At 37.2% G+C, this 27812-nt stretch overlaps 2 protein-coding genes across 4 annotated transcripts; both read right to left on the bottom strand.

Annotated features, from left to right (window-relative positions):
• Nucleotides 1-5689: 5689 nt before the first annotated feature.
• ORC4 (origin recognition complex subunit 4) lies at nt 5690-17153 on the bottom strand. Its single transcript, XM_086669410.1, has 16 exons — nt 16777-17153; nt 16579-16669; nt 16154-16210; nt 15938-15985; nt 15307-15357; nt 15174-15217; nt 14955-15018; nt 9344-9430; nt 8462-8553; nt 8276-8357; nt 7455-7540; nt 7220-7329; nt 6494-6586; nt 6341-6405; nt 6115-6258; nt 5690-5989 (listed from the first exon to the last, which is right to left on the bottom strand). Exons 1-16 carry the CDS (start codon nt 16884-16886, stop codon nt 5960-5962), a joined length of 1254 nt encoding a protein of 417 aa, XP_086525536.1. The 5' UTR covers nt 16887-17153; the 3' UTR covers nt 5690-5959.
• A 596-nt stretch (nt 17154-17749) lies between these two features.
• On the bottom strand, nt 17750-20790 carry LOC147548185 (protein DETOXIFICATION 14-like). Of its 3 annotated transcripts, XM_086669408.1 has the most exons (7): nt 20190-20790; nt 19521-20065; nt 19342-19428; nt 19200-19256; nt 18700-18938; nt 18318-18523; nt 17750-18012 (listed from the first exon to the last, which is right to left on the bottom strand). In XM_086669408.1, the coding sequence occupies exons 1-7, from the start codon at nt 20418-20420 to the stop codon at nt 17959-17961; spliced, it is 1419 nt and encodes a 472-aa protein (XP_086525534.1). In that variant the 5' UTR covers nt 20421-20790; the 3' UTR covers nt 17750-17958. The 3 variants fall into 3 exon arrangements, with proteins under 3 accessions (XP_086525534.1, XP_086525535.1, XP_086525533.1); XM_086669409.1 differs by lacking the exon at nt 18318-18523; XM_086669407.1 differs by lacking the exon at nt 17750-18012 and having other exon boundaries at nt 18137-18523.
• Nucleotides 20791-27812: the final 7022 nt, after the last annotated feature.

Here is a 27812-nt window from a genome sequence, read left to right as displayed (position 1 = left end):
CCCTGCTTCAACTGTGGCCAGCTTGACCATTGGGCTAAGCAATGCCCATGGTCCGATACCCCTTTACAGAGACCACATTGCTCAGGTAGGAGGGTGGTCTGAACTTCCTTAACAACTAAAAATTATGAGAGAAAATTATTTTCTTGTGGTACTTACAACAAATTTGATTGGGTCTCGGAATGGATTGAAAAGGTTGAAGCACCCAAAGGAAAGGGTAGGATGGTATCGATCGAAGGTCCTTATGATCAGTTTTGTAAAGATTTTATGAAGAAGAATGTTATGTAATCTATAATCTTTGTAAGAATTTCAATATGAATGAGATTTTATTTGGTTTATCTTTGTTCAATTTGTTCTCATTCAGGAGTTGGCAGATGGGTAAGTGTTTCAAACAACGAAGGAGTCATATGGGAAAAGGGGGGCTCAAATGAGAAATTTGGTATAATAGAAAGGGGGTCAAAGGGGAAAACCACAAGTCTTAATCACCTCCCATTCGCCCCCTGGAGATTCTACAACACTATTTCTGAATTGATCATTTGTTTGCCCCACTACTTGTGAAATCTTTTCCGAACCCACACTAGCACCAACTCTTCCATCACGTGAAGTCACCACAGTACGACCACCAGAGGAGCACTCGCCCACCAAACTATCACTACCAAATCCATAGTCACCCATAACAGAACCGGCACCATCATCAACTCTTTTATGTTCAACCTCGTCATCAAAAAATCGGACGTGGTCTTCGTCTTGCTTCTCCTCTGATCAACATTTTTCTTTTGCCCTTCCTTTGTTCTTCCCTATCCCTCATCCCTCTTAAGACCCAGCGTTCCATCAACTTTAGACCACCTCACGACTTGAACCTCTTCGTTTATGCCATTCAAGATGTCATTTAAGATACAGAACTGGTGGGGGAACTTCTGGATGTTCAATCACAAGAAAAAAATGGAGACATCCCCCTCCCCTTCTAAAAGTTCTAGCCTCCAAAATACCTAGTTTAATGTTGCATCTTCTTAAACCATGGCAAGTCGTCGCTTACTTTGAATAATTGCCCACAAATGGAGCACAATAGTTCCCTCTGGCAGCTTAAACTCCTTGCATGTGGCGTCAACAAACTTCAAGTATGCCCATTCCTTCGTGAGAGGAATACGATTACATTTCCACCGATGTACTGTCTGTACTGGACATGATTGAAACCGGTGTCATCAGGAAAAGAACCACCATAGTGAAGTTGAACATCTATCAGATTTTTAGTGGGATAACGACGATGCTGGTCCTCGTCCATAAAAGAATATTGGGAAAACTCAAATCAAAAGAATGTTTGGTGAAGGAAGCAGAGTTAGAGAGAGTGCAAGAAATTGGCAAAAGTTGAAAATTAACTGATTTGTCATAACTTGGGTTAAAAGTTGAAGAGGGATTAAATGTCGTATCAAGAAACATCGAGCGTGGGGAAAAGGCGGCTTGATGACGTCTGCAATAATTAATGTGTACGGACAAGACGACTTTGATCAAAGTTGTTGTCTGGCACACCTAACAACACAGAAGGGTAGTTTTGGGAGAAAAAAAAGAATTTAACGGGTTTTTAACGTTAACGGAAAAAAAAAGGATCACCTGAGTATTTTCAATAAACTAAGAGGCTACGCGGGAAGCTGGTCATTCCATATACTAGCGGACAATTCAAGAAAGAATGTTGCTCAATATGTGAAACTTTAAGTCCCCAAAACTGAGTTAGCTTTGTTTGTGTCGTTTAAAATTTATGAACTCCCTATATACTAATTTCTTTATCCCCTTCACCACCACAAGTTTACACCACCACCATTGTCTTTCCTCTCTTCTCCTCTTTAACTCACTGTTACCCTATATCTCTCCCTCTCTCTCTCTCTTGTTGCCTCATTTCTCTATATATCTCTCATTATCTCTCTCTCTCTCTTTCTCTCTCTCTCTCCCTCTCTCTCTCTCTCTCTCTCAATGACTATATTTATGTCGTTCACACTTTAGATCTCTCACTCTCTTTCATTGTAGATCTCTCCTGTTATTTATCTCGGTATATACATTTCTTTATCTTTCTCGCACTCTCTCTCTCTCTCTCTCTCTCTCGGCTTGTGTGGAAATAACAGAGTTCGTAGCCACGATACGTTTTGTAGCCACGAAACGTTTTGTAGTCACGAAATGGTCATCGTCACAAAACGTTTTGTAGACACGAAATGTTTCATGGCCACGAAATCATCGAGGAAGATCTCACCAGAAATCCTCTTCGATGTCAAATTCCGACGAAATGAACAATTCCCTTTGTTGGAACAGTGTCTGTGCGAGAGAGAGAGAGAGAGAAAAAAAAACATGAGATTAATTGAGAAATAGTCAGAGATTAAGAGAAAAATAGTGAGAGATCGAGAGACATAGATAATGAGAGCAATAGAGAGATAAACAATGAGGAGTCGAGGGAGAGAGACTAAGACGGAAAGAATAAGACAATAAGAGAGAGATGGTGAGAGACAGTGAGAGAGAGAGAGATAGAGAGAGAGGGAAGATGAAGATTAAGGGGCAATGTTTCGATCAACCCAATTTTTAGACTAAAAGAAAAATATGTCCATGAGTCGATATTTATTTACTAAATTTTTATTTCTCGGAGAATTATTTTTATTCCCCAAAGCCGTGGCCTACATTTTGCAGGGCATTCCATCTTCTCGTTAGTCAACTAGTACCAAAATTTCCTACGCTGAGAAATTTCATAACATAAAATACATGGTAGGTTGTTAGAAACATGATCCGTCCTGCCCAGACAAAACAATGTACACACACCTTTTTGATGATTTTATTTATTTATTTCAAGAATCATGCCATATAGGTGTTAACTGATTTAGGTTAATTACAATTTAGATGCTGCTTCTGAATCTATTTATTTTCTCTTTTATTCTTTCTCATATATGGTGGAGATTTCAGTCTTACCAAACATAATTGTGATTGTAACACGTCACACTTGTGATTTTTTATTTGTATATACAATGATTGAGTCTTATAATAAAAAAGATGACACTAATACTTCTAAGTCAAACTTTAATTCAAGTGAAAGATTTAGTTCTCTAATTTTAAACATAAATGCTATTTTTTTTTTGTTAAGGAACATAAATGCTATTTCAACCACAATAAACTTAATAACCTTATAAATCTAACTCGTCTGACTTGTCCAAATCTAAATCGTCTTAATCAAATAAACCCAAAATCAACTTGAAGCTCCCATTCGGACGAGTTAGATATGGAGAATAGGACTAAAACAAAGATTTGAAGGCTAACTGAAGTCAATTTAAATTTGGAGTCAAATTTCTATCTGACTAATAAAAGGACAATCACTACCTAAAACTAACTTCACTTATGGTGCGTTTGGTTGCAGGATTCATGAATCCACGGATTCACGAGTCATTGGGATTCATGATTCCACGGATTCATGAATCCAAATGGTTTCTTTTGGTTTGTTTGGTAACCAATAAGAATTCTTGGTTCCTTCATTTAAAATCCTTTGGTTTGTTTGTCTATTATATTTGGATTCTTACAAAATAAGATTCTAATTAAAATAATATCCTTCAAATTCATGAATAATATCCCAAAAACAAAATCTCATCCAAATAGTCTCTAGGTAACTGAAATTTCATGAAACCTATTTTTTTCCGGTAACTGAAATTTCATGAAACCTATTTTTTTCACGAAAATTTCAAAAATAGTTATTTCTTTCTACAAAATAATTATTTTTTTCAAAATCATTATTCTTTCAAAATCATTGTTTTTTTTCAAAATTCGTTATTTTTTTCAAAAATCATTAATTTTTTTTTTAAAATAATTTTTTTTCAAAAATCATTATTTTTCAAAAAATAGTTATTCCTTCTACAAAATAATTATTTTTCAAAAATCATTATTCTTCGAAAATAATTATTTTTCAAAAATCATTATTCTTCGAAAATAATGATTTTTGAAAAAATAGTGATTTTAAAAAAAATAGTGATTTTTGAAAAAATATGATTTCAAAAAAATAAAAAATAATATTTGAAAAAATGATTTCTTTTAAAAAAATAATGATTTTTGAAACAAATAATGATTTTTTGAAAAAAATAATAATTTTTGAATAAAATAATTGTTTTGTAGAAGGGAAATAAATTTTTGTTGATTTTAAGTTTGAAATTTAGGTTTATTAATCCAAAATCGTAGGGTGAGATTTTGGTCCAATACAAATTTTGGAATTTGGAATCCTTAGAGCATCCATGGTTAGCACCAAATTAGTCACCAAAAAGGAATCTTCACCAAATTATTTGGTGTTTTCAAATTCTTGAACCCAAAGGCAAACACCAAAACTCCCACCAAATCACTATTCATCACACTAGATTTCATTTTTATCATTTTTAATTCTCATTTTTTTTTAAAATAAAATATGATGACAAATAATTTCTTAAAATAATAATTAAAATTATAAGATCTAAATTATAAATTAAGATCATTACGACATTTTATTGTTTTATGGGGACCAAACAAAAATATTTTATGGGACCAAATAAAAACATTCAAATAAATAAAGGGACTAAATAGAAAACAATAATTCAAAAAGGATGATTTATATATTAAAAATTATAGGGCCCACTTCATCACCAATCTGATGAAAGGTGAACAGTGGCCGGCTACTGTTCATGGCACGGGAGATCTTTGGTGATCTCCCGTGCCATTGGGTGCAATATGCCCTGGAGATCACCAAAATTTGGTGATCTCCAGGGCCATTGGGGATGCTCTTAGAGCATCCCCAATGGTTGGCACCAAAAAGGAATCTTCACCAAATTTTTTGGTGTTTTCAAATTGTTGAACCCAAAGACAAAACACTAAAAGTCCCACCAAATCACTATTGATCACACTTAATTTCATTTATACCATTTTAACACTAATTTCTTATAAAATAAATTTAACTAGTTGAAATTATAAGACTAAACCTACAAACTAAACGAATATGATATTTTACTAAAACTATAAACGGAAACTAATACAACATTTTATTAAAACTACGACATTTTAAGGTAGTTTTTCTTCGAAATTTTTGATGAAATGTTTAATTTCGGTTTTATTGTAATTTAATTAAGTAATTAAAATTTTTATCGGACCAAACACAAAATAAAAAACACTTTCAAGATTAAAATGAAATATAAAATGAGTTCAAAAAGTAAAGGAAAGAACAAAAAGGGACCAAAGAGGGATGAAAATACCCCTGCCCCACCTCTCACCATTTTGGTGAGAGGGAACAGTAAGTTACTGTTCACGGCACAGCAGATTATTAGCAATCTGCTGTGCCGTTGGGTGAGGATTTCTCAGGAGATCACCAGAATTTGGTGATCTCCTGAGCCATTGGGGATGCTCTTAGGATTCAAGAGTCCTAAGATTATTGGTAGCCAAACAGACCAAGGATTCATGATTCCTACCAAATCCCACTTTTGATAGGAATCCTATTTAGGAATCCTGCAACCAAACACACCATTAGTATATAAATTGCCAATGATGAGATGAAACTATATAATCTAATCTTCGTATTCATTCTTTAAAAAAAAAAAAAAGGGAATTATCAGTAAGTAGGTGAAACCCCTAGTATTGTTGTAAGATCCACATCTAGCTAATCAAGTCATTGTCAATCACTTTCGAGTTTCTAGTCCATTAAAAAGAATGTCAATTCAGGTTAGAATAGATATCACTTTCATATGTTAAACTGTCCCAAATAGAACATAAAAACCATTTCAATTTTCAGCTTACTTTAATACATGAGAAAAGTTCAATTGTTGCTCAGCAAAAAAAGATTCGAATCCTGGTATCTCAACTAAAGAGTTATACAAGATAAAAGTACTTACATTGTATTTTTATCTCATTCATCTAAATGCAAAAGAATTACCCTAGTATTGGAGGCTCCAAGCCGAGTGAAAATTTGAGCCTTCTCATTTTCCGACTTTCATGATGATACTAATTTGTTAAGTAGAGCCTGCCAAAAAGAATCTCCAGCATCAACTTTAAGACTAGACGGAGAGGTGAAATATGAACGCAAGGGCATGATAGAAATGCATGAGTTTTTCGACAATTACGTGCGAATATATCAGAAGCACTTACAGGAGTGGACGGATTTGATTTTAATCCCTGATGAAGCTGATGGGATGAGACCAGTAGCTTCACAGAACGAAATTCAATAGCCTGATTTTGTCCCCTTACGTCTACGAAAGAGATTAACTCTCGCTGAAGAAGGTGCTCAAAGGCCTGCAAGATGCACATAACATAGTTTTGAAAATTGGGCAGAAGGGTAAGTATGAAAGAAACAGCTAACTAGTACAGTACTCACCCTTAAGCAAACATTCCGGGCATAATAATCAGATGTCTTAAAAGAATCATGAATCTCTTTGTACTCTGCAACATTTTAGATTGTATTAATATCGGAAGACTGATAATGAAATAATCATGAAATAAGATTATGTCTACTACCTAAAAATGTTACCTTTCATGACAGAATTGAAGTTATATGTGGTCTGTTCTTTAGATTCCAGCCTCTTCATGCATACCAGAATATAAAGTTCTAAAACAGAACAATCTGCTCGAACAATTCCCAAATTCAATTAGAATTTGTACAATTGAAGAACAAAAGAACAGCTCTACTGCTAGTCTGCTACAAACTCTACAAGTAACACTAAGTGCATTCTCAGTTGGAAAACAAAGATACAAACATACTCCAACTAAACCACAAGGAAATTGCTGGATAGTGCCCAACAATGGAGGAACTAGTAACAGGCTCTCTTGAGCTAGTTTCGTTGTCTTAATCATGGGTTTTTTAATTAAGGGTGGAAGGTAATAACTTCAGGATTTCTAGCATCGAACGACGTTTCCATGGATAAAATTTAAACATTCAAGTAGAAATTGAACACTTCAGATTACATTTTTAGTGCAGTTTATTGTTTTCAGAAATTTCACGTTCACACTTTAGGCAGAAAGAAAAATGAGAACATGTTTGTTGTAGGAATAAGAGGAATAAAAGTGATGGGTAGAGGAGTCGGATGTGATGCAGAAAGAAAAATCAGTAGATACAGCAAAAGAATCTGTAGAGCAATCTCTGAAGAAACAAAGTTAGAAGGAAAAAAAGTACAGATTAGTTAAATCCAGTAATAAGAAATTAAGGATTGCAGATGTGGAGATATAACATCAGGGAATAGTTCAAGTTAAAAAAAACCTTGTAGACTTTCAAGCTTAGGCTGCCTCTGCATGCTCAGACTTGCAGTTTTGAAGTTCTCAAGAGAAAGGAATCCCGATTCCATATCCATATAACATATAGCTCGGAATCTGGCCACACAATCGCACTTTTAATAACAGGGAGGTAGAAACAGAAAACAAGTATCTATGGGCAAAAGAACAAGATTCTAAAACATTTAGATGCAGTAAAATGGATTAGTTTCTCTCGGACTTACATAAAACTCAATAAGTTATTGACACTGGAATCAGCATCAGCCAACGTAGCAAGAATCCCTTCGAACTTATGGTCTCCTAATATGTTCTATAGACGTTAAGGCCTTCACAAATTCCACAAAAAAGATCTATTCATTGACGTCAGTCAGTAAGAAGTTAAGGTTATTTTAGGCCATTCATAGAAAAGAAAAAGTACATTGTACAAAGAATCAGAAAAAAGGGCCTTACGGAATAAAATTAACTCAGAGAATTAATAAAGGGAAACAAACAGGGTTATAGAGAAAAACATTAAATAACATTTAGACAATCAAGAAACAACGTTGAAACAGACAATTGAGGTTCACAAGGGAAGAAGATGAGCTATTTCTAGCAAAAGTTGGAATACCTAGAAGCTTTGTATATCTCCATAAGAAGCATCCTGAGATTCCCGACTAAATATACGCCCGAATGAATGTGCTAAACCCTAAAAGTAATGCAAAGTGCACAAAATTTGAACATAATGTTGATCTTTTGGAACTATAAAGGAAAATATTACTGACCTAACAGCTACAAGTTGTACTTTACTATTTAGAATTTGCTCTTTTTAACACCTCAGTTCTTAAATTTCGAACATAACCGTCGTTTCTCTCTACTGTAGTGTTTTCCATTTTTGAAGATCTGAATGCCATTACCATGCAATTTTAGCCTATTTGAAGAAAATTATGTATAGATTTGACCTAGATACAACTCTAAATAGATAAAAATTTCCCGTGAATTTCAAAAAATTACATTTTGCGCAACCATTAAGAAAGTACGGAATGCATAAAGAATTTCAAAAGGATACATTAATCTTCTTATTGAACTCAGCTACATAATCACAAGGAAAACTTGAATCTTCTGGCAATGACAATATGTGCTCCAACAATCTACACAATCAGTTAACAGACATCAAATTAGAGCAAGTTTCTGAACTAACGTGAAAAACTCTGAAGTACCAATAGTAGGGTCAGAAGATCACATAAACCCTCACCTCTGTAAGTCACCTTTAGAGGGAGGAAGAAACAATAGCTTCCTATGTGAAAAACGAGATCTAACTCTCTTTTCTAAGAGCTGGTCAGCATCCTGCAAGAAATTTGTAATATATTACCTTAGGGAGAAATTGAAAGAAGTGATTCAATTTTACGATTTTTGATAGTTAAGAATTGTTTTCTAATTTTCTACTTGATGGTAGTTGCAAAGGAGGCATCTTCAGGTATGTGGGCTAAACTCCATTGGCAGATAACAGAGAATACAGATATGGTGTCTCACTCACTCTCCCATTATCTATGCTATCTTTATGGTTACTAAGATGTGTCGAATGGCAGACTATAATACCAATTATCAAGTTTGTTAACCTAATCAAGTAATCAACCAGCTTTCTTCACGATAAGCCAGTTCAAAGTCTTCAATTTTATTTTCCTAGTCAGCGAGATCTCTCCATCCAATAGTTGCACCTAGAATGAACCCAACACTGGGGAAGGAGAGAAGTTTGAACGTCTGCAGGAGCTCCATTGGCAGATAACAGAGAATACAGATATGGTGTCTCACTCACTCTCCCATTATCTATGCTATATTTATGGTTACTAAGATGTGTCAAATACCAATTATCAAGTTTGTTAACCTAATAGAGTAATCAACCAGCTTTCTTCACGATAAGCCAGTTCAAAGTCCTCAATATTATTTCCCTAGTCAGCGAGATCTCTCCATCCAATAGTTGCACCTAGAATGAACCCAACACTGGGGAAGGAGAGAAGTTTGAACGTCTGCAGTAGCTCGACCAATAAGCTTATCAGCAGCAGTAGCAACCTGTAGCTGGTAACCAATCATGGTTCGAACAAAATAAAGAAAGATAAAAGAAGTTTGAAGGTTTTACCAAGCGGCAACTGGCTCCAATGACCACAGCTTGTGACATAACAGATTGCATTGCATCTAGCAAGCAGTAGAGCAGTCGTTGCTTTCCCTGAAAGGAATCGGAAGGTGGGGAAGTAATGCCTTCATTAAAATATGTAATTGCATAACTATATTTTACTTTTGTGACGCAGCGGAAAACTAATAAAAGAGTCTTAGATCTTCGTCTAAAGACTATAGAACCGAAATTAGCAACTCCTAATAAAATAAAATACTAGAATAGCAGTAATCCTAAACTGATAACAATTCCAAAAATAGAAAAAAACTAGTAAAAGTTCGTTTTGAGGCCCTAAACGATGGAATTTGCCCCTCAAAGTGGGTCCGTTGTGGCGAAGCGACAACGAATGACCGGAACGCTATTTCGCACCATCCCTCAAAATTTCGTCCAATTCCGACACCCGTAGCTTCGGTTTTGGCCGTTTTAGTCTGTCACCTTTGAATTTAGCCGCTTCTATTTCATCCATGTATTTCTCGGCCAATTCCTCTACATCAGTCTCCTCCACTTGAAAAGAACTCGACCTCGAGTTATGGTTAGGATAAAGTGGTACATCTGGGTAGAAGGTATAGATATCAGCAACATTGAAGGTATTTGAAATTCCCATGTCTTCAGGAAGATCCACCACATAAGCATTGTCATTGATTTTCTTCAGAATCTTGAACGGACCATACTTTTTAGGTTTCAACTTATTATAGGTGCCTGCGGGAACACGTTCTTTTCGTAGGAAGATCATCACTTCCTCACCCACTTCATATACCTTCTTCCGACGATGTTTATCGGCAGCTGCTTTGTTCTTGGCATTAGTCTCCTCGAGACGAAGTCTCACTTCGTCGTGCATTGTTTGAATTTGTTCTGCCATGTTTTCTGCTGCTATACTAACTCCTATTCCTTTAGGTAACCTCGCTAGATCCACAGGGTGATTAGGAGCTTTCATGTAAACGACAGAAAATGGAGTTCTTCCAGTAGCACTATGCACTGTGTTGTTGTAGGCGAATTCTGCTTGAGGTAATGCATGATCCCATTGCTTGGGTTTATCTCCACAGATACATCGAATCATGTTACCTAAAGTTCGATTTGTCACCTCCGTCTGTCCATCTGTTTGGGGATGAGCTGTAGTACTTCTATTTAAAGAAGTGCCAAACATCTTCCACAAAGTGACCCAAAAATGGCTAAGAAACTTTGAATCCCGATCAGAAGTAATCGATTTAGGTACTCCATGTAGCTTGACTACTTCACGAAAAAATAATTTTGCTATATGGGTAGCATCCGAAGTCTTCCTACACGGAATAAAGTGAACCATCTTCGAAAACCTGTCAACAACCACAAAAACCGAGTCTACTCCCCTTTGTGTTCGAGGAAGTCCTAACACAAAGTCCATGGATAAGTCCTCCCAAATAGTTGCTGGAATGGGGAGGGGCATGTAAAGACCCGTATTTTGCGCCTGTCCCTTTGAAACTTGACAGACATAGCACTTTTGAACGTAATTCCCCACATCTCTCTTCAACTTTGGCCAAAAATATCGACTGGATAAACTAAGAACGGTTTTATCTCTTCCGAGATGTGCGTCTAATCCACTAGCGTGTAACTCGCGGATCAAACTTTCCCTTAAGGATGTTTTGGGAATACATAAGCTGCTGCCCTTAAATAAATAGCCCTCCGAAATAAGGTAATTTGACACTGGTTGACCCTCCTTACACTTTGCCCAAATTTCTTTGAAGTCGTCATCGTCTTCGTACAATTCCTTTAGTACTTCAAAACCCACAACTTCTTGTGTTAACGTTACCAACAGTGTGGCACGCCTACTAAGGGCGTCAGCGACTCTATTTGTTGCTCCAGATTTGTGCCTAATAACAAAGTTGAATTTTTGAATAAAAGTGGCCCACCTGATGTGCATCTTGTCTACTTGCTTCTGACTGTTGATGAACTTTAGGGCCTGATGGTCTGAGTACAAGACAAACTCGTTTTGGTACAGATATACCTCCCAACGTTGTAATGCTCGAACTACTGCATAAAACTCTTGATCATAAGTACTCCACTTTTGTCGGGCTTCATTCAATTTCTCACTAAAGAAGGCTACAGGTCGCTTTTCTTGTGATAAGACTGCTCCAATTCCCACCCCACTAGCATCACACTCAACTTCGAATGGTTTATCAAAGTTGGGTAAAGCTAAGACCGGTGCATTGCATAATTTCTGCTTAATAATGGAAAAGGCTTTGTCAGCTTCAATCCCCCATTCAAACTTTCCTTTCTTCATGCACTCAGTGATGGGTGCCATGATAGTGCTGAAATCCCGAATAAATCTTCGATAAAAAGTGGCTAAGCCATGAAAACTGCGAACTTCAGTGACTGTCCTAGGAGTCGGCCACTCCTGGATAGCTTGTACCTTCTCGTTGTCTACATGAATTCCTTCTGAACTTATTACAAAGCCCAGAAATATGAGACTAGGTGTGAGGAAGGTACACTTCTTCAGATTCAGGTGTAATTCATTCTCCTGCAGAACTATTAATACCTTTCGGAGGTGGACTAGGTGTTCCTCCTCAGTTTTACTGAAAATAAGGATATCATCGAAATAAACAACAACGAATTTTCCAGTAATACAAGGTTCTAGTACCTGGTTCATTACACGCATAAAGGTGCTGGGAGCATTGCTAAGGCCGAAGGGCATGACCAACCATTCATATAGCCCATCTTTACTTTTGAACGCCGTCTTCCATTCATCTCCTGGTCGGATTCTGATTTGATGATATCCACTCCTCAAATCAATTTTAGAAAAGATTTGGGATCCTTCTAATTTATCCAACATATCATCTAGTCGCGGGATTGGAAAACGGTACTTGACAGTTATTTTGTTGATAGCTCGACTGTCCACACACATTCTCCAACTTCCATCTTTTTTTGGAATCAACAAAGCGGGGACAGCACAAGGACTCATGCTTGGACGGATGAACCCTTTGCTGAGTAACTCTTCAATCTTCTCTTTTAAAATCTCATCTTTCTTCGGACTCATACGGTAATGGCGCATGTTAGGTAAGCTTGCTCCCGGGATGAAATCGATATGATGTTGAACGTTTCTAAGAGGTGCTAACTTTTCAGGTAAATCTTCAGCAATGATTTCCTGAAACTCTCCTAATATTTTCTTTGCCGGTTCTGGAATTTGGATTGGCGGTTTAGGGGCTCCTTCTTCTACTGCTGCTTTAACGACTATGGCATAAACTCCTTGCGCCTCCTTTACATCAGCAAAGACTTCGTCCTCTGACCTGCTCAAAGTAAGAAAAGTTTCTTTAGGTGGGGGGGTAGGTGAAATACTTTTAACCTTACTTCCATGGGGCACCATGAGAATTTTGTGTCCCTGCCAGTCGAATGTATAAGTGTTGGCTCGCCCTCTGAATGTACAATCGGTATCCCATTGCCATGGTCGTCCGAGGAGGATATGACTAGCATCCATATCTGTTACATCACATACGACTTCTTGTTTGTAGTACTTTCCGATAGAGATAGGAACTCGACACGATTTGACTATTTTCTTAACATGCCCGGGCTCTATCCAACCAATGTTATATGGTGAGGGGTTGTCCTCTACGGGTAACTGTAGATACTCAACAAGTTTTCTCGAAATAAAATTCTCGAAACTTGCGGAGTCAATAATTAACGAACACACCTTCCCTTTGATGGTACATTCAGATCGGAAGATCTTTCTCCGTTGACTACGATCTTCCTTCATTGGCGTGAGTAAATCAGGAGGAATCATGCAAGCTACCCGTTCACCTTCTTCTTCGGCATACTCATAACCATCGTATTCTTCACCATTCTCTCCGTCTTCTTCAGGTACCTTTTCTTCCCCATTCTCGTCTATGACATTCACTGTCCTCCTATTCCGTCCTTGAGGGCAATTGCTGGATGTGTGACCAATTTCTTGACAAGAGTAACACTTAGTACCACGGAATTTTGCATACGGATTTGGGTTGGTTCCTGTGTTCGTCGGGGGTCTCTGATTAGTATTACTGGGATTGGCCTTTGGTGCACTTCTTTGGATTTCAGTGTTTTCCCCGAGAGTTCCTTTGCCTCGTTCAGTATTTAGTCGGGGTTGTTCTTCTCTACGAAAACCAGAATTCCGACGATCTTTCTCCCAAGCTTCAGCCTTCAGTGCTAGGTTGTATGCATCCTGAATAGTCCAAACAGTAACTATTCCAATCTTTTCTCTCAGACTAAATTTTAGTCCGTTCAGAAAACGATCCACTAGAACATTATCTGATTCTGTCACGTTTTCCATGCTATTTCTCTGGGCCAATCTTGAAAATTCTTCGAAGTACTCACCCACCGAACGCAACCCTTGTCTACAATTCTGGTAGGTCCTAAACAAGTGTTGTTGATAATCAGGGGGTACGAATCTCTCTCTCAGGATTTTTTTCATGGACGGCCAGTTATGGACGGGAGCCATTCCTTGTCCCACTCTTTGACGTTGCAACTGATCCCACCAAACAGCAGCACTACCCTTGAGTCTACATGCAATAATCTTCACCATCTGCTCGCTAGGAACAGTAAAAGAAATATCGACTTGTCGTTCAACCTCATGTATCCAATCAAGGAACTCTTCGATCGGTAAATAGCCATTAAAGATTGGTATTTCTGCCTTGATTTTATATTCATCATAGTCTCTACGTGGGTATATGTGGTTTTGATAATTGTTGCCTTCGTCTCCTTGGTTATTAGCATATTGATGGATTGGTGGTGCTCTTCCTTCGTGTCTATTAACAGCATGGTTGTGGGCGAATCCCTCAACACGTTCCCTGTTAATAGGTTGCCTAGGGTGTGCATTGACATTAAGGTTGTTAATCATCTCCACCAATCGGTCTAGTCGATGATTCAAACCGTCAATGGCTACCCAAACAGCATCAATACCTCGTTCTTCGTCGAGGTTGGTGTTTCTTGCATCGTCTTCTGCCATTAAGCCAGGAGAAACCTCGCTCTTGATGCCAACTGACGCAGCGGAAAACTAATAAAAGAGTCTTAGATCTTCGTCTAAAGACTATAGAACCGAAATTGATAACAAAAATACTAAAATACTGAATTTTATTGATTGAATGAATGACTGAAACAACTTCTAAGCCCTCTTTATATAGACCTAGGGTTTCCTAATCTTGGTCAAACTCCAATAGCAACTCCTAATAAAATAAAATACTAGAATAGCAGTAATCCTAAACTGATAACAATTCCAAAAATAGAAAAAAACTAGTAAAAGTTCGTTTTGAGGCCCTAAACGATGGAATTTGCCCCTCAAAGTGGGTCCGTTGTGGCGAAGCGACAACGAATGACCGGAACGCTATTTCGCACCATCCCTCAAAATTTCGTCCAATTCCGACACCCGTAGCTTCGGTTTTGGCCGTTTTAGTCTGTCACCTTTGAATTTAGCCGCTTCTATTTCATCCATGTATTTCTCGGCCAATTCCTCTACATCATTTTGTCCACTAATGTCAAAATAGAGTTTAGTTTTCAGAAAAGAACTATGTTGTAGGTCAATCATTTGGAGTTCAACAACAGCAGGGAGAACTAGAAAGTAATTTGCATATATTCGGCTTACCTGAGTAAAGAGATGGAACTCGTCCAACACAAATATGACAGTCCGATGAGCTAATCCACACTCCCTAAAGAGACAAGAAATAATAAATGAGTAATAACCACAAAACGAAGTTGGTAACAATCTTGAAACTGAAAAGGACAAGTAAATGCACATTTATGCGATGTGCTTGAAAGACTATAATTTTCTACTGAACACCATAAGAGAAAAAACCTCAACTACCTCAACATCGCTATCATGAACTGAGAATTATCATCTGATGAGGCCTAGAAAAGCATAAATAATCCCAGAAGTTAAGAGTTTACATTCTTGTACTCAAAATGCAACATAATGACCAGAGGAAGTTTGTCCGTACCACTTTCGAGAATAACAATTGATGCTCCAAGCAAAGTTGTCTAGCTATTTCCTGTATTACAAATCACATGTTAAAAACTAAACACGTGGGGCAGGGACAATTTTACTGACCAAAGCTGAACATAAAACAGACAACTTCCTAAAACGTAATTTATATTCCATAGAACTTCACATTAGTAGGAATTGATTAATGAAAAGACCTTCAAAGGATGTGTCTAAAAGCGCAAGAATGCTTGAGGAGGTAATTCTCAACTCAAGCATCATTTCAGTAGTTTATAATGTTTAATCTATTTTCCATGTGCAATATCAAAGCCCTTGGACCTCTACCAGAAGATCATCTCAATGTACTAAAACTTGTGTTTAACCAATATTGAGTGTAGGAGGACTGAATCCCACTTTAGGGAAACAATCTCTCTTTCCTAAATCTGTGCAAATTTTTCTTTTGCCGGCAGCTTGGAATTAAACTATTTACTTTCTTAACTCGCATCGAGAGTTCGCTGCAGATAGGCAAGCAGACATTTAAATCAACATGGTCTAGTTCGTTAACTACTTTTTCGGCTGGAAAAGCAAAGTAACATAACAGCAATATCAGCCTCAAACATAATGTAGGAAGAGAAGGCTAAAAAAATGACCTTGAGCGCAAAATTGTCATCGCTGTGCAGTATCCCATTCAATCTGACCTGAAGTAAAGTATAATTCAATCACCAATTACGTTTTTTAATATTAGGTCAAAGTTTCAAAAAAAACAAAAACAAAAGAAAAAACAACTGATGTTGAGACTTATTTCTCAATATAAACTATTAAACGTCAATAACCCTTTGGGCTGAAAAACTCCTAAGAAACTTTACCACTGAAATGGTCTCAGGATGCTCATCCTGTAAATCTTTGAGAACGAGTTCCAACACCTGAAATCACAAAAACAAATTTTCTTATAACCCAATAGGAACGTCCAATCCTCATCTATATGACAGTTAATAAGAACTTCTCTGGGGTAGCAAAGGAATGTCGTTCATACTCAATATATGGTATAAAAAGGTGAGTTCACAATGATTATTTTTTTTGTGAATCTATAAAATGACAAGGTCTGTGTAAGAATAGTCCCACATGGGAGAAGGGCGACAATGTCTAGGTGCTCTCAACTCATTGTCAATTGGTTTTGAGTCGGACGACCACAAGCTTAACAGTCAGTTATGACATAATCAATCAAGAACATCATATATCAAATGGAAATGGTGATTTGAGACCGCTTTTAAACAGCGGAATAAACCCTTACAGCAATTTTCCCACAACCACGAGGTCCAAGAAGTAGGATCGAGTTATTGCAAGACTCCATGACTGAGTTGGAGAGTATAAATTTTAATTTTCTACAAAACCAAAATCTTAGATCAATCAGTTACCCAAGTAAATTTGGTTTAACAAGCAAATAAACAATGAATGAAGAAACACATGGTGTAGAGAAAGAGAGAGAGACATGTAATTACTGTCTGGAGTATTAGAGAAAGCGGAGAATACAAAATTAGGGTTACAAAGTCTGCTTCTGAGGAGAAATAGTGCTTTTTGTGCTGGCTTCTCTCCTTTCATCTTGGTATTATATGTGTATCAAACCCTAATTGGTACTCTTTAGTGCAAACTATTATGTAACCCTGGGATTCAGATGAGAAAAGAATTTATCATGAGACAAGCTTCTTGGGTGGGGGTAATGGCAATTAAAACGATTTCAGTTTCTTGAGAATTAGGGATTTCTTTGGAGGGATGGGAAAGGAAAGAGAAAAGTGTTTCCTATGAAGAAATGTGCGGGAACAAAATTAAGCGATCTTTATGGTCCTCCTGATTGCCGCCGGGCACAAAATGGAAGTTATAAAGACGCCTCCTGTAAGTGTTATTGGCGCCTTCTCACCCCTATGAGGCTATGACTTGGTAAATCTAGTTCAGAGTGTATTTGATTATAGGCGCCTTCAAATCGGTGGTCTCGGACTAAATTTTGTTAAACTTTCGCTGAATTTCAGCTCCAATGTCTTGAGGGTGAACTCGGACAGAAGTTTGTTACAAATTCTGGCCTAAGGTCTAGCGAATTCAACACTAATGTTTTAGAGTTTGAAATAGGAGTTGAATTTAGTGGACTTAGGCTGAAATTTGTAACGAAAATCGTCCCGAGTACACCGATTTAAGTTGTATTCAATAATTCTTGGCTCCGTTGGGGTTGGTGGACTTAAGTTGATTTTGTAACCAAAACCGCTCGAGTCCACCGAAGTTAAGTTGAAAAAAAGTAGGAGCGTCTGTTTTTAGCAGAAACACTTTTAACCACTTTCTGGAATATGGGGGCACCAATAACCGGGAGAAGATTAAAAAGGAGAAATCGGAGAATAATTGAATCATTTTATTGTTACAATGCAAAATGGTATGAGAGGGAGAAGATTAAAAAGAGAAATCAAGGGATAGAGAAATGAAGAAATAAGTTTCTCAATATATTGATTATTGAAGTGAGTACAAGTATATATAGGTTAAACTAGTATATGTAGAAATACATAAAGAATGTACATAAAGATAAACAAGAATCCCTGTAATATCAATCAGTTGTTGACTTCGTAGTTGGATTGGATGCTCTATCCATTTGCGTGTAATTGTGGTGTACCTTAATAGTTACTCATTTCAATTAATTCTCTATCGGAACTTCTCCTTCGAGTGTCCTCTCCCTTGCCTTCATTGCCTAACAGATTAAAATGAAAATGTTAATTACTATCGAACTTGAAAAATGAGCAACAGTTGAGCGAATAATTGAGGTTCAATGGCCTTCATGTTGAAAAAGGTAAAATAGAGTCCCGAGTGCTTACTGCCCGTTGACATCGAACTTCATGAGATAATAAGAGAAATATACGAATATTAAGGTCATCCGATGGGATACACTTACAACTACTTCGCACAACATTTGATAGTAAGAAGCTTGCCAATGTAAGTTTCATACATACGTTCAATTATCACCAGTGTCGCGTTCATATTAAATAGTATACGGACCTGTTTTTCCCAATTTGTGCAACTTGTTATTAGAGCAAGCAAAACAGTTTGTATAGTAGAACCAGTCAGTATTCCAATCCAGAGGCCCCTCCCTCCAAAATGTAGACGAAAACCCAACAAAGCAGCTATAGGAATTCCAGCAAGGTAGAATGCTCCAAGGTTCACATAGGCACCTATATGCTGCCATCCACATCCTCTAGCCACACCTAAAACGAGTACATCGAAAGGCAAAAGAAATCACTTTTTGTTTTTAAAGTTCTCAAATGTCGCTTCTGATCTAACGGTTTTTGTTGGTAATTCGGGGTATCGCTAGGCTGGTGTGCAAAAGGTAATGTGGGTCTTAATTATTAACTCCCTTACCCCGATAGAAAATGGCACTAACCTGAGAGAACACCTTGTAGGCTGTCCATGATGACTGAGACACAGATCAGTGGAACCATTTCCGTAACGTAATCTACAACTTCCTTCTCATTGCTGTAAGCATAACCCATGATCCGCCGAGAAACAAAAAGTATCGAGCTTACAGTTACTGTCTCAATAACTGAAATGACCATCACAACACAAACTGCTAAACGGGCAGCTTGTGGCTTACCAGCTCCTAATTCATTAGAAACTCGAGTACTGCATAACGAAAATGTATGTTGTTGAATCATATCCACCGTTAAATATCCAGACAGAACTTAACATTCACATGCATATTAAAAATGATTGAACTGAAGCTAGATTTACCAGCCTCTGACTTGAAAAGAATTGCGAGACGAAATAATTGGGTTAATCCTTGTTTCGGTATGTACGAGCTTCTATTTCAGCCATCAATTGGAAATTTGTGTATTACATATGGTGTTTGAAAATGATAAACTGATAATGAGGTTGAAAGCAAACCTTACAGCACCACCGACTCCGTATGGTATCGTGTAGAGCATTGCGATGGTTGTGAGGCTGTAATAAATAAGATAAATAATGTGATGGTATTTTGAAACGAAAAGATTTGAAGCATCTCCGGAAACTAAATAAAATGGTATACCATATGGAGAGCACTGATGTTTCAAGCTTTGGATTAGGTAAAATCCCAGATAGAAGGATAAGTAGTTCAAACGACCACCATTCAAGACTACAACCATGCAGAGGAAAGAAACTATTAGGGACCTAAAATTTAAAGGAAAAAGAAAAAACTTTTCCTGAGAACCGAAAAGAAAAATTTACCAAATCATTATAGCAGAAGGAAGTGCAAGGCGTAAGAATTTGGTAATTCCTTCAAATGCCTCTTTTGTTAGTGGAACACGAGTTCTTTCACATGAAGGTGAATACTTGACATATAACCCAAGAATGATCACATTTACCCAATAAGATATGCCTATGGCAAGCGCAGCTCCAATACTACCCAAATCGGTTTTGTAAACTAAAATCCAACAAGTCGGTAAAAACAGACATAAAGTGGCAGAGGAACTTAATAGCATGGGCATGATCAAACTCTGAGACTGGAGAAATCTCATTAGCGATTGGAGAGTTGCATAAGCGAATAATGCAGGGATCAACCACATTGTATATTTTCCAGCTTCACGAGAGATTTCAGGGTCTTGTCCTATCAAACTGAGTAGTTTCCCCATTGAAACCCATAACAAAGAGATAGGGACACAAACCATAGTAAGACAAACTATTGCACTGTAAGTATGAACTCCGAGTTTTCGATATTGTTTCGCTCCATAAGCTTGTCCACATAAAGTTTCCAGTCCACTTGCCATTCCTAACTGGTTTTAATGTAGAAAATTGAGTTAGAAATTAGTAACCAAATCAGAGTCACAGAATGAGTGTGGATATGAAATTGAATTAAAAAAAAGAGGAGATTGAGGATTTATTAGGAGGTTTACTTACCATGAGACTGAAACCAGTAACAGCAGTGAGAGAAGAAGCAATAGCAGTGCTAGAGAGAGAAAGTTCACCCAAGTGACCAACCATCATCATTGAGATGACTTGTTGTAGATATTGAGATAAATTGACTGCAAACATGGGACCAGCTATATAACCCACCTTCTTCACCTCCTCTCCAAATATCCCCCATGTCAATCTTCTATCTTCCTTCTTCAACAACAAACCTTCCTCCATATCTCCCTCTCTTCTAATTTCTCTCTCTACAAACTAAAAAGAATGGGTGTGGGGGGTGGGGGGAGACTACTACTAACGACTATTTAATTTGTGTCGCCGGCAAAGATCAAGCCGCCCCTAATGGGAATAAGTCTAGACAGATGGACCGTCTAGTTCAACCATGAGTTGAAGTGTTGAACCGTCTGTCCTATGTGGACTAAATGACCAAAAAACAAATCAATTAAAATATTCTTGGAGAGTTGCACTTCACTACTTTTTGAAACTTTAAAGAGAGAGAAAAACCTCCTTTAACGTTCTTGATCTATTAATTCATGATTTCTACGTGACCTAAAAAAACAGTAAGTCTGGATAGCCCTCCTTTTTGGACTCTCTAATTAAGGTGGCCAATACGTGGACAAATGCTTCTTTATTTATATGGACAACTATTTTTTGTCCCGGTATGAGTCAATTATGCTTGACTTAGTTGACTTTGATTTAATAAGGGGACAACTCCATAAAGTCTTAAATACTAACAGTTACTAACTTTTGGACCATTAACAAAACAATAGTTCAAAATTGAAAACCTAAGTTGTCTTCTTCTTCATCATCTTCTTCATCATCTTCATCATCGTCTTCTTCTTCTTCCTTCTTCTTAGTCTTATTCTTATTCTTGTACTGCTACTAAAAGTAAACTATAGTTCTACCACTTCCTTTTGTTTTTAAATCAAACCCTAGATGAACGAAGAAGATAAAACTCATCAATCTCCACTTCCCTTATTTTTTAGTAAACTATAGTTTCTATCACTTTTCTTTGTTTTTTAGTGAACTATAGTTTCTACTACTTCCCTTTGTTTATTATCAAACACTAGATGGGTTTTAATCAAACCCTAGATGGGTGTGAAAGAATACAATACGATTTCAAGGCAAAAAATCGAAGTGAAAAAGAAATTTCCAGAATTTCGTGGGAAATCCACGAAAATATGCAGAGATTTTCGTGGCAAGTTTCCTTCTGTCTTGCCAAATTTTCGTAGGAAATCTACGAAATTGGCATGTCAGATTTTTTTTTTTTTTTTACAAAAACTCAAAAATTAAGATCTCTCGTATTTTGTCGATTTTCCACGAAGCACGAGCAACTCTACTTGTTTGTAAAAAAAAATCTAGGGTTTTGAAATTTTTGATTTCTAGGTTTTAAAAGTTTAACGGGTTTAGGATTTTTAGATCTGATATTTCTGGTTAGGAATATCCTTCAACAATTCTCTTCCCTTTCTTTGATGTCATAATCTTCTCCAAAAAAATTCTCTCTCTAGAATTTTGGGTTGATGATGAAGATGAAGTAGTAGAAGAAGACCAATCTTACTTGGGTTTATGGGAAAAGAGGGAGGTGTTAAAATAATACATCTTATTCTAAGAGGACTTGAGTGAAAATACTAGAGAGTTGTCTCCTTAAAAACTGGTGTCCATATAAAAGAATTAATTATTTTGGTTGTCCACATAAGATAGTTGTCCATATAAGAAAAAGGATTGTCCACGTATTGGCCACCCTAATTAAACCGTCTCACGATTTGGACAAAAAGACGAAAGATGACACATATACGAACTTACTTTTGACTAAAAAGGCGGGAGAGAGAAAAGTAATGGGAGATTTGTTGTTTGGACCCCCTTTCTTATAATTGACTTGTTGTTTGGACTACCTTTTTCCAGTAGTGCACTTTGGACTCCCTTTTTGTTGAATATAACATTTTCAAAACTCATGAAAGTAGAAATACTATTTTACCCTCTAATTTACTTAACCCAACCTAAACAGTGAACCCAAGTTAAATAAATCCACGAGCTGCCCGTCATTGCTTGAAACTAAAAACATAGTGTAGAGAGAGAAATAGAAGTTGGAGAGAGAAAGTGAAAGAACTGTGTAGATTAGAGAGAAACAACAAAGGCCTGATGAATCAACTGTCATTGTGATCACTCATCAAGACGACGACGGTAGATGATGATGAAAATTTTCCTCCATTTGGGTCAACATTACTTTTTTTTTGTGTAATCTGATTTTGTAATACCTAGCGTTGAATATTTTACAAAAATTACAATCAAGTTTTGTTTTAAATTGTTACTCCCTCTATCCCATTTTGTTTGGGAGTTATTCCTTTTGAGGAAGTCCCAAAATGTTTGTCCACTTACTTGAAATAAGACTCATTTATTACTAGTTTTATTGATGTTTCCCGATCTACCCTTACTTTTAATACTAATAAAAAAATTTCTATTGGTTCTACACTAGTTCCAATGTAGTTTTCATTGTAATACTCTAAAGTAAATATGGGTAATATAGGAAAATACATTTAGTTAGGTAGCAATAAATGAAAATCCTTAATAAGTTGGATCTCCCAAAAGGTCAAACAAAATGAGACGGAGGGAGTACTGTTTTGAGTACTTGTGGTAATAGATTTAGTCCTACTTTCGATTTGCTACTACCTCTTCAAATTTTCTATCTTTAATTGGCTGATAGCTTTTCGTGTTCATTGAGAAGATGAAGAAGATCTAAATGGGTCATCTACTTCATCAGTTTGATTCCCTTTTCCAAATTCATCAGGAGGGATATTGTTGATAACTCCATCTTGGATAGTTTCAGATTTACTTCTAATATGATTGTCCCAAACACAACCAATATAAAGTTTCTTAAATTTATCTTGAATTGGTTTTTAATAGATAAATTTTCTAACCCTTTGATTAAAGCAATACCATTTAATTGAGAATCAATTGCTCTACAAATCTCCATGAAATTGCCCTAATTTTAGAGGCTTTAAATTTGGGCATTTTGAATTCAGAATTTATACTGAAGCCCCAAAGTCATTTATGTTGTGACAAATATGAAGAACTAATACTATTGTGCTTTGGATCATCCCTAGTTTCAAACCCCCACGAAATAACACCTCTCTCTCACGGAAGTTGAATAACACACTGATATGAAGCTCTTCCAATAAACAATTTAAACAAAAGAAATGATCAAGGAAGTCTTAAGTCCTCATTCACTTCGTTCTCTCTCTAGGGAAGATGAGATGAAGATAAACCCTAACAACAAAGTCCTAAATCTTGCCCCTTCAATTCGATTTCTCTCTTTGGCCAACTCCTTTGGTTTTCTTCTCTATGAATCTAGCTTCAGCCTTCATGTTTCTCAATAAATAAATAAAGGGTTAATTCCGTTTTGGCCCCCGATTTGTGACCAACTGGCCGTTTTAGCCCCCATAAGTGTCCGGCAGTTCGTTTTGGCCCCAAAAATTTCCTAATTGGCCCCAAATTTTTTCCAACCTCCCAATTCTACCCCCATGGCATTTCTGTAATTTATTTTTTTTCTTTTTCTTTGTCCACCTCATATAACAATTATTACATCACCTCTGTCCACCTCACCTCTGTCCACCTCACCCTTCTTCTCCGGCGAAAGGTGGCCGGCCGGAATAAAAATTCCGGCCGGCCACCTTTAAAAAAAAAAAAAAAAATTTCTCTTTCTTTCTCTCTCTTACTCTTCTTCTTCTCTCTCTCTTACTCTTCTTCTTTCTCTCTCTTTTCTTCTTCTTCTTCTTCTTCTTCTTCTTCTTCTTTCTCTCTCTCTTCCTCTTCTTTACTCTCTCCCTCTCTCTTTACAAGTCCGGCGAAGGGGGTCCTCCCCTTCGCCGGACTTGCAAAGAGAGAGGGAGAGAGTAAAGAAGAGGAAGAGAGAGAGAGAAAGAAGAAGAAGAAGAAGAAGAAGAAGAGTAAGAGAGAGAAAGAAGAAGAAGAGAGAGAAAGAGAAATTTTTTTTTTTTAAAGGTGGCCGGCCGGAATTTTTTTTCCGGCCGGCAACCTTTCGCCGGAGAAGAAGGGTGAGGTGGAGAGGAGGTGGTGAGATGGAGGAGAGATAAGGTGAAGTGGATGATAAAGAAAGGGGTGATGTGGCTTTTTTTTGTTTTTATCCTTTTTCAGAAATAATTCTGTTTTGGCCCCCGAGGATAATTTCGTCAAAAATTTGACCCTTGGGGCCAAAACGAACTGCCGGACACTTATGGGGGCTAAAACGGCCAGTTGGTCACAAATCGGGGGCCAAAACGGAATTAACCCATAAATAAACTAGGGAGTCCAAACTGCAATATTGAGTGAGTAAGGGTAAAGTAAGAATTTTTGTAAAGATAACTTTAGATACGGAATATTTCCGACTGATTCCGTCAAAAGGGAGTCCAAAGTGCAACACTGGAAGAAGGGAGTCCAAACAACAAGTCGATTATAGGAAAGGGGGTCCAAACAGCAAATCTCCCAAAAGTAATTTTTCTCGCTCCCACATGTGACTAAAACCGGCAGACTTTGACGCCATTAATGGAGTGTTTCTGGGATGATTTCATCTTTCAATCTCAACCCTTTAATTTTGTAAGGGTTGAGATTGAAACTCATAAATAACTTTTGTAGCCTTAATTTGTCAGCCCAAAACCACTCTTTCAGCTGCACTTCACCTTCCAACTTTGTTCATTCTCCATCAGGTGTTGATACTTTCTTTATAAAAACTTTGTTCACTTTCACTTCTCCAAATCATCAAAAAGAAGCTTTACTCATCTCCATATCGTCCCTTAACAAAAATATTGATTTAAGGTCCTAATTTCTTCATCAATAAATCCTCCATTATTGTTGCTTCAGACTTGGTCCAGGAGCTTGATCTCTAATTTGTCTACTTATCTTCATATCTGACTATAAGGTAACGTTAAATCCTCATTTTTTTCTATTTGTATGTTTATATCATGATATATATCTTTTAGGGTTCTTATATTGTACATTGTTTACTTGCTCGACTTCCCATTATCAGCTTTATATTTGAATTCGACGCCACCTCTCTTTATTTACATATGGAAGGAATATCTATAGACTATAATGTAGATTCCGAGAAGGATATTGATCATGAGAATTTTTAGTGAAGAAGATGATAGTTGAACCGAAGATGATTGTAGACCCGAGGATGATTGTGGACATGAAGAAAAATGTGTAGAGATTGATTGTTCCAAATATAGTAAACTAGAACTATTGAAATTACTAAAGATTGGAACAACACACGATAATCGTGATTTTGTGTTTGAACTTTTTAAGAAATATGCATTTTTGTCTGGATTCTCTGCAAAGAAAAGAACTAGTAAAAGAGATTGTAGTGGTCTGCTTTGATGGGTTACTGTTTCGTGTGGTAGAGAAGGAAAACCAAGAAGTAAATCTTCTAATCGCTTAAACCTGAAACCCTCATCCAAGACAGGTTGTTTTGTTAAGATTAGAATAACACTTGAAGAAAATGAGAAATGAAAAATAACGTCGTCTTTTCTTGACCATAACCACCTTCTCAGTCCTAGCAAGTCTAGATTTTATAAATGCAATAGAATCATCAAGTCATCCGTAAGAAGGGCTTTAGAATTGAATGATAGAGCAAGAATTCAGATATGTAAGAAGTTTGACACAATTTCTGAAGATGCACATTGTTATGACAACTTAAATGCGACAAAAAAAGACTGTCAAAATTACCTAGTAAAAACAATTATGCCTTAATGAAGGTGATGTATTTTGTGTCGATGGAAAGAGTAGAAAATCTTATAAAGAATTTGAATATGTGGTTGCATTTGACACGTGTACTTCTCTGACTAACAAATACAAAATGCCATTTGCTCCATTTGTTGGAGTAAATCATCATGGCCATATAATATTACTCGTGTGCGGTCTCATTTCAAATGAAGACACCGACACATTTGTTTGGTTGTTCCAGTCGTGACTCGCTTGCATGGATAATTGTCCTCCTCAAGGATTAATTACAGACCAATGTAAGGCAATGCAGAATGCCCTCTAAAAATTAGAGTTTTTTACTTTAAGTCCTTCATTTTTCTTCTTCCATAAATTCTAGGCAACACCTTTTTCTTCTTTATCACTAACAAAACTAACAAGAAAAATTATTAATCATGGCAAGACCTGATCGTGTTCATTGTATGGGCCAAAATACGTCACCGGGAGTGCCCCAAGGAATTAATGAATAATAGGCTTACTCGGTGACCAAGCCCATGAACTAATGGCTAATGGGCCCGGCCCATTTATCTTCGGGCACCCCAAAGCAACGCCAAAGTAAAGAAGCACTTCTAGCCCTAGAGGACGAGGTCTGCCCTCGCCTCCTCACAAGGCTGAAATATGTAAGCACTTCCAGCCCTGGAAGAAGAGATCTGCCCTCACCTCCTCACTAGGATGAAATATGTAAGCACTTCCAGCCCTGGAAGAAGAAATCTGCCCTCGCCTCCTCAACAGACCTAAATACGTAACATTTCCAGCCATGGAAGAAGATATCCACCCTCAAATCCTCAACGGACCTTCTTTCGTATATCCGTTGGAGAGACGTTACAGTCATTCATGATGACAATGTCCCTGATATATTCGTTAGGGGGTTACATAATCCATATTAATGGTGACAACCCATGCGTTATCACCATTAAAGATGACAACTCATCACTGGGTAACAGACGACCCAAGACACTATAAAAGGACGGAACCAAGAATGATGCAGAGGATCGAGTGATCGTCGAACATACCCATACTCCACTGATATCACTATCAAGCACTCTAATATCATTTGGTTATCACCTAAGACACCCCACTCCTTTCCCTCTCATACGGGATATCATCTGATTCCAAGCGAATACATCGACTACTAGTCATCTTGCTTCACACTAAAACACTCGACCATCGATCATCGAATACTCGTCACCACTTTCTCTCTCATACAGAGCAATCAATCAGGTGTCTACGACACTTCCACCACTACTATTGTCATATCCTCTCTCTGTGATCGACTAATCAAACATCCATTGAACAACACCCGACATCCAAATTCACTTGCAATCAGCTAACCACCTATTTTCCCTCTCACATCGATCATCCAAACCACTTGCAGTCAACGAACATCTGCTCAAGGAGGTCCAGTGATCCTTCTCTCCTAAACGACCACCTACTCAAGGAAGTCGGGTAATCATTCTCTCTCTCCTAACGATCACCTGCTCAAGGAAGACGAGTGATCCCAAGTTTCTTATTTCAGTCTTATCATCTTTTGATCTATAATCATAGACCTTTGATTCCCAATTGCATTTCATCCTTTGTGGTTCTTCATCAACTGATTCAAACATCCCTATGTTGTTCTCAATTATGGTATGTACTCTCCACAACGAACCTCTGGAAACACATTACTCCCACTAACCTTCTTGAAATCCTTAGATTCAAGATTCTCTTCATTCTTTCAGGAATCAAGCGTCTTTAATTTACTCGTTGAATTGAAGATTCCAACTCTTGCCTGCTTAATTTCCTTGATGAGGCATGCTTGTTTTACTAACTTCTAAAGTCGGCGATTGTGACGGTTTTTGACTTTCTTGTGTTAGTATGGAATCA

This window comes from Eschscholzia californica, unplaced genomic scaffold (genome assembly GCF_041429995.1).
Source record: "Eschscholzia californica isolate CP2 unplaced genomic scaffold, dmEscCali1.0.p SCAF_3, whole genome shotgun sequence".
NCBI lineage: Eukaryota > Viridiplantae > Streptophyta > Magnoliopsida > Ranunculales > Papaveraceae > Eschscholzia > Eschscholzia californica.
This window is presented reverse-complemented; position numbering and strand designations above follow the sequence as displayed.

Bases quoted from the DNA above. Each gene is read 5' to 3' on its own strand.
- ORC4 (XM_086669410.1), bottom strand. From the start codon at position 16,886: ATGAAAGGAGAGAAGCCAGCACAAAAAGCACTATTTCTCCTCAGAAGC. The intron at 15,019-15,173 runs GTAGTTGAGGTT...TTGTCTCTTTAG, and splicing joins TTCATGATAGCGATGTTGAG to GGAGTGTGGATTAGCTCATC. The intron at 6,259-6,340 runs GTGAGTACTGTA...TGCATCTTGCAG, and splicing joins CCCGGAATGTTTGCTTAAGG to GCCTTTGAGCACCTTCTTCA.
- LOC147548185 (XM_086669407.1), bottom strand. From the start codon at position 20,420: ATGGAGGAAGGTTTGTTGTTGAAGAAGGAAGATAGAAGATTGACATGG. The intron at 20,066-20,189 runs GTAAGTAAACCT...CATTAAAACCAG, and splicing joins TTACTGGTTTCAGTCTCATG to TTAGGAATGGCAAGTGGACT. The intron at 18,939-19,199 runs GTTTGCTTTCAA...TTCGTTATGCAG, and splicing joins GGAGTCGGTGGTGCTGTAAG to TACTCGAGTTTCTAATGAAT.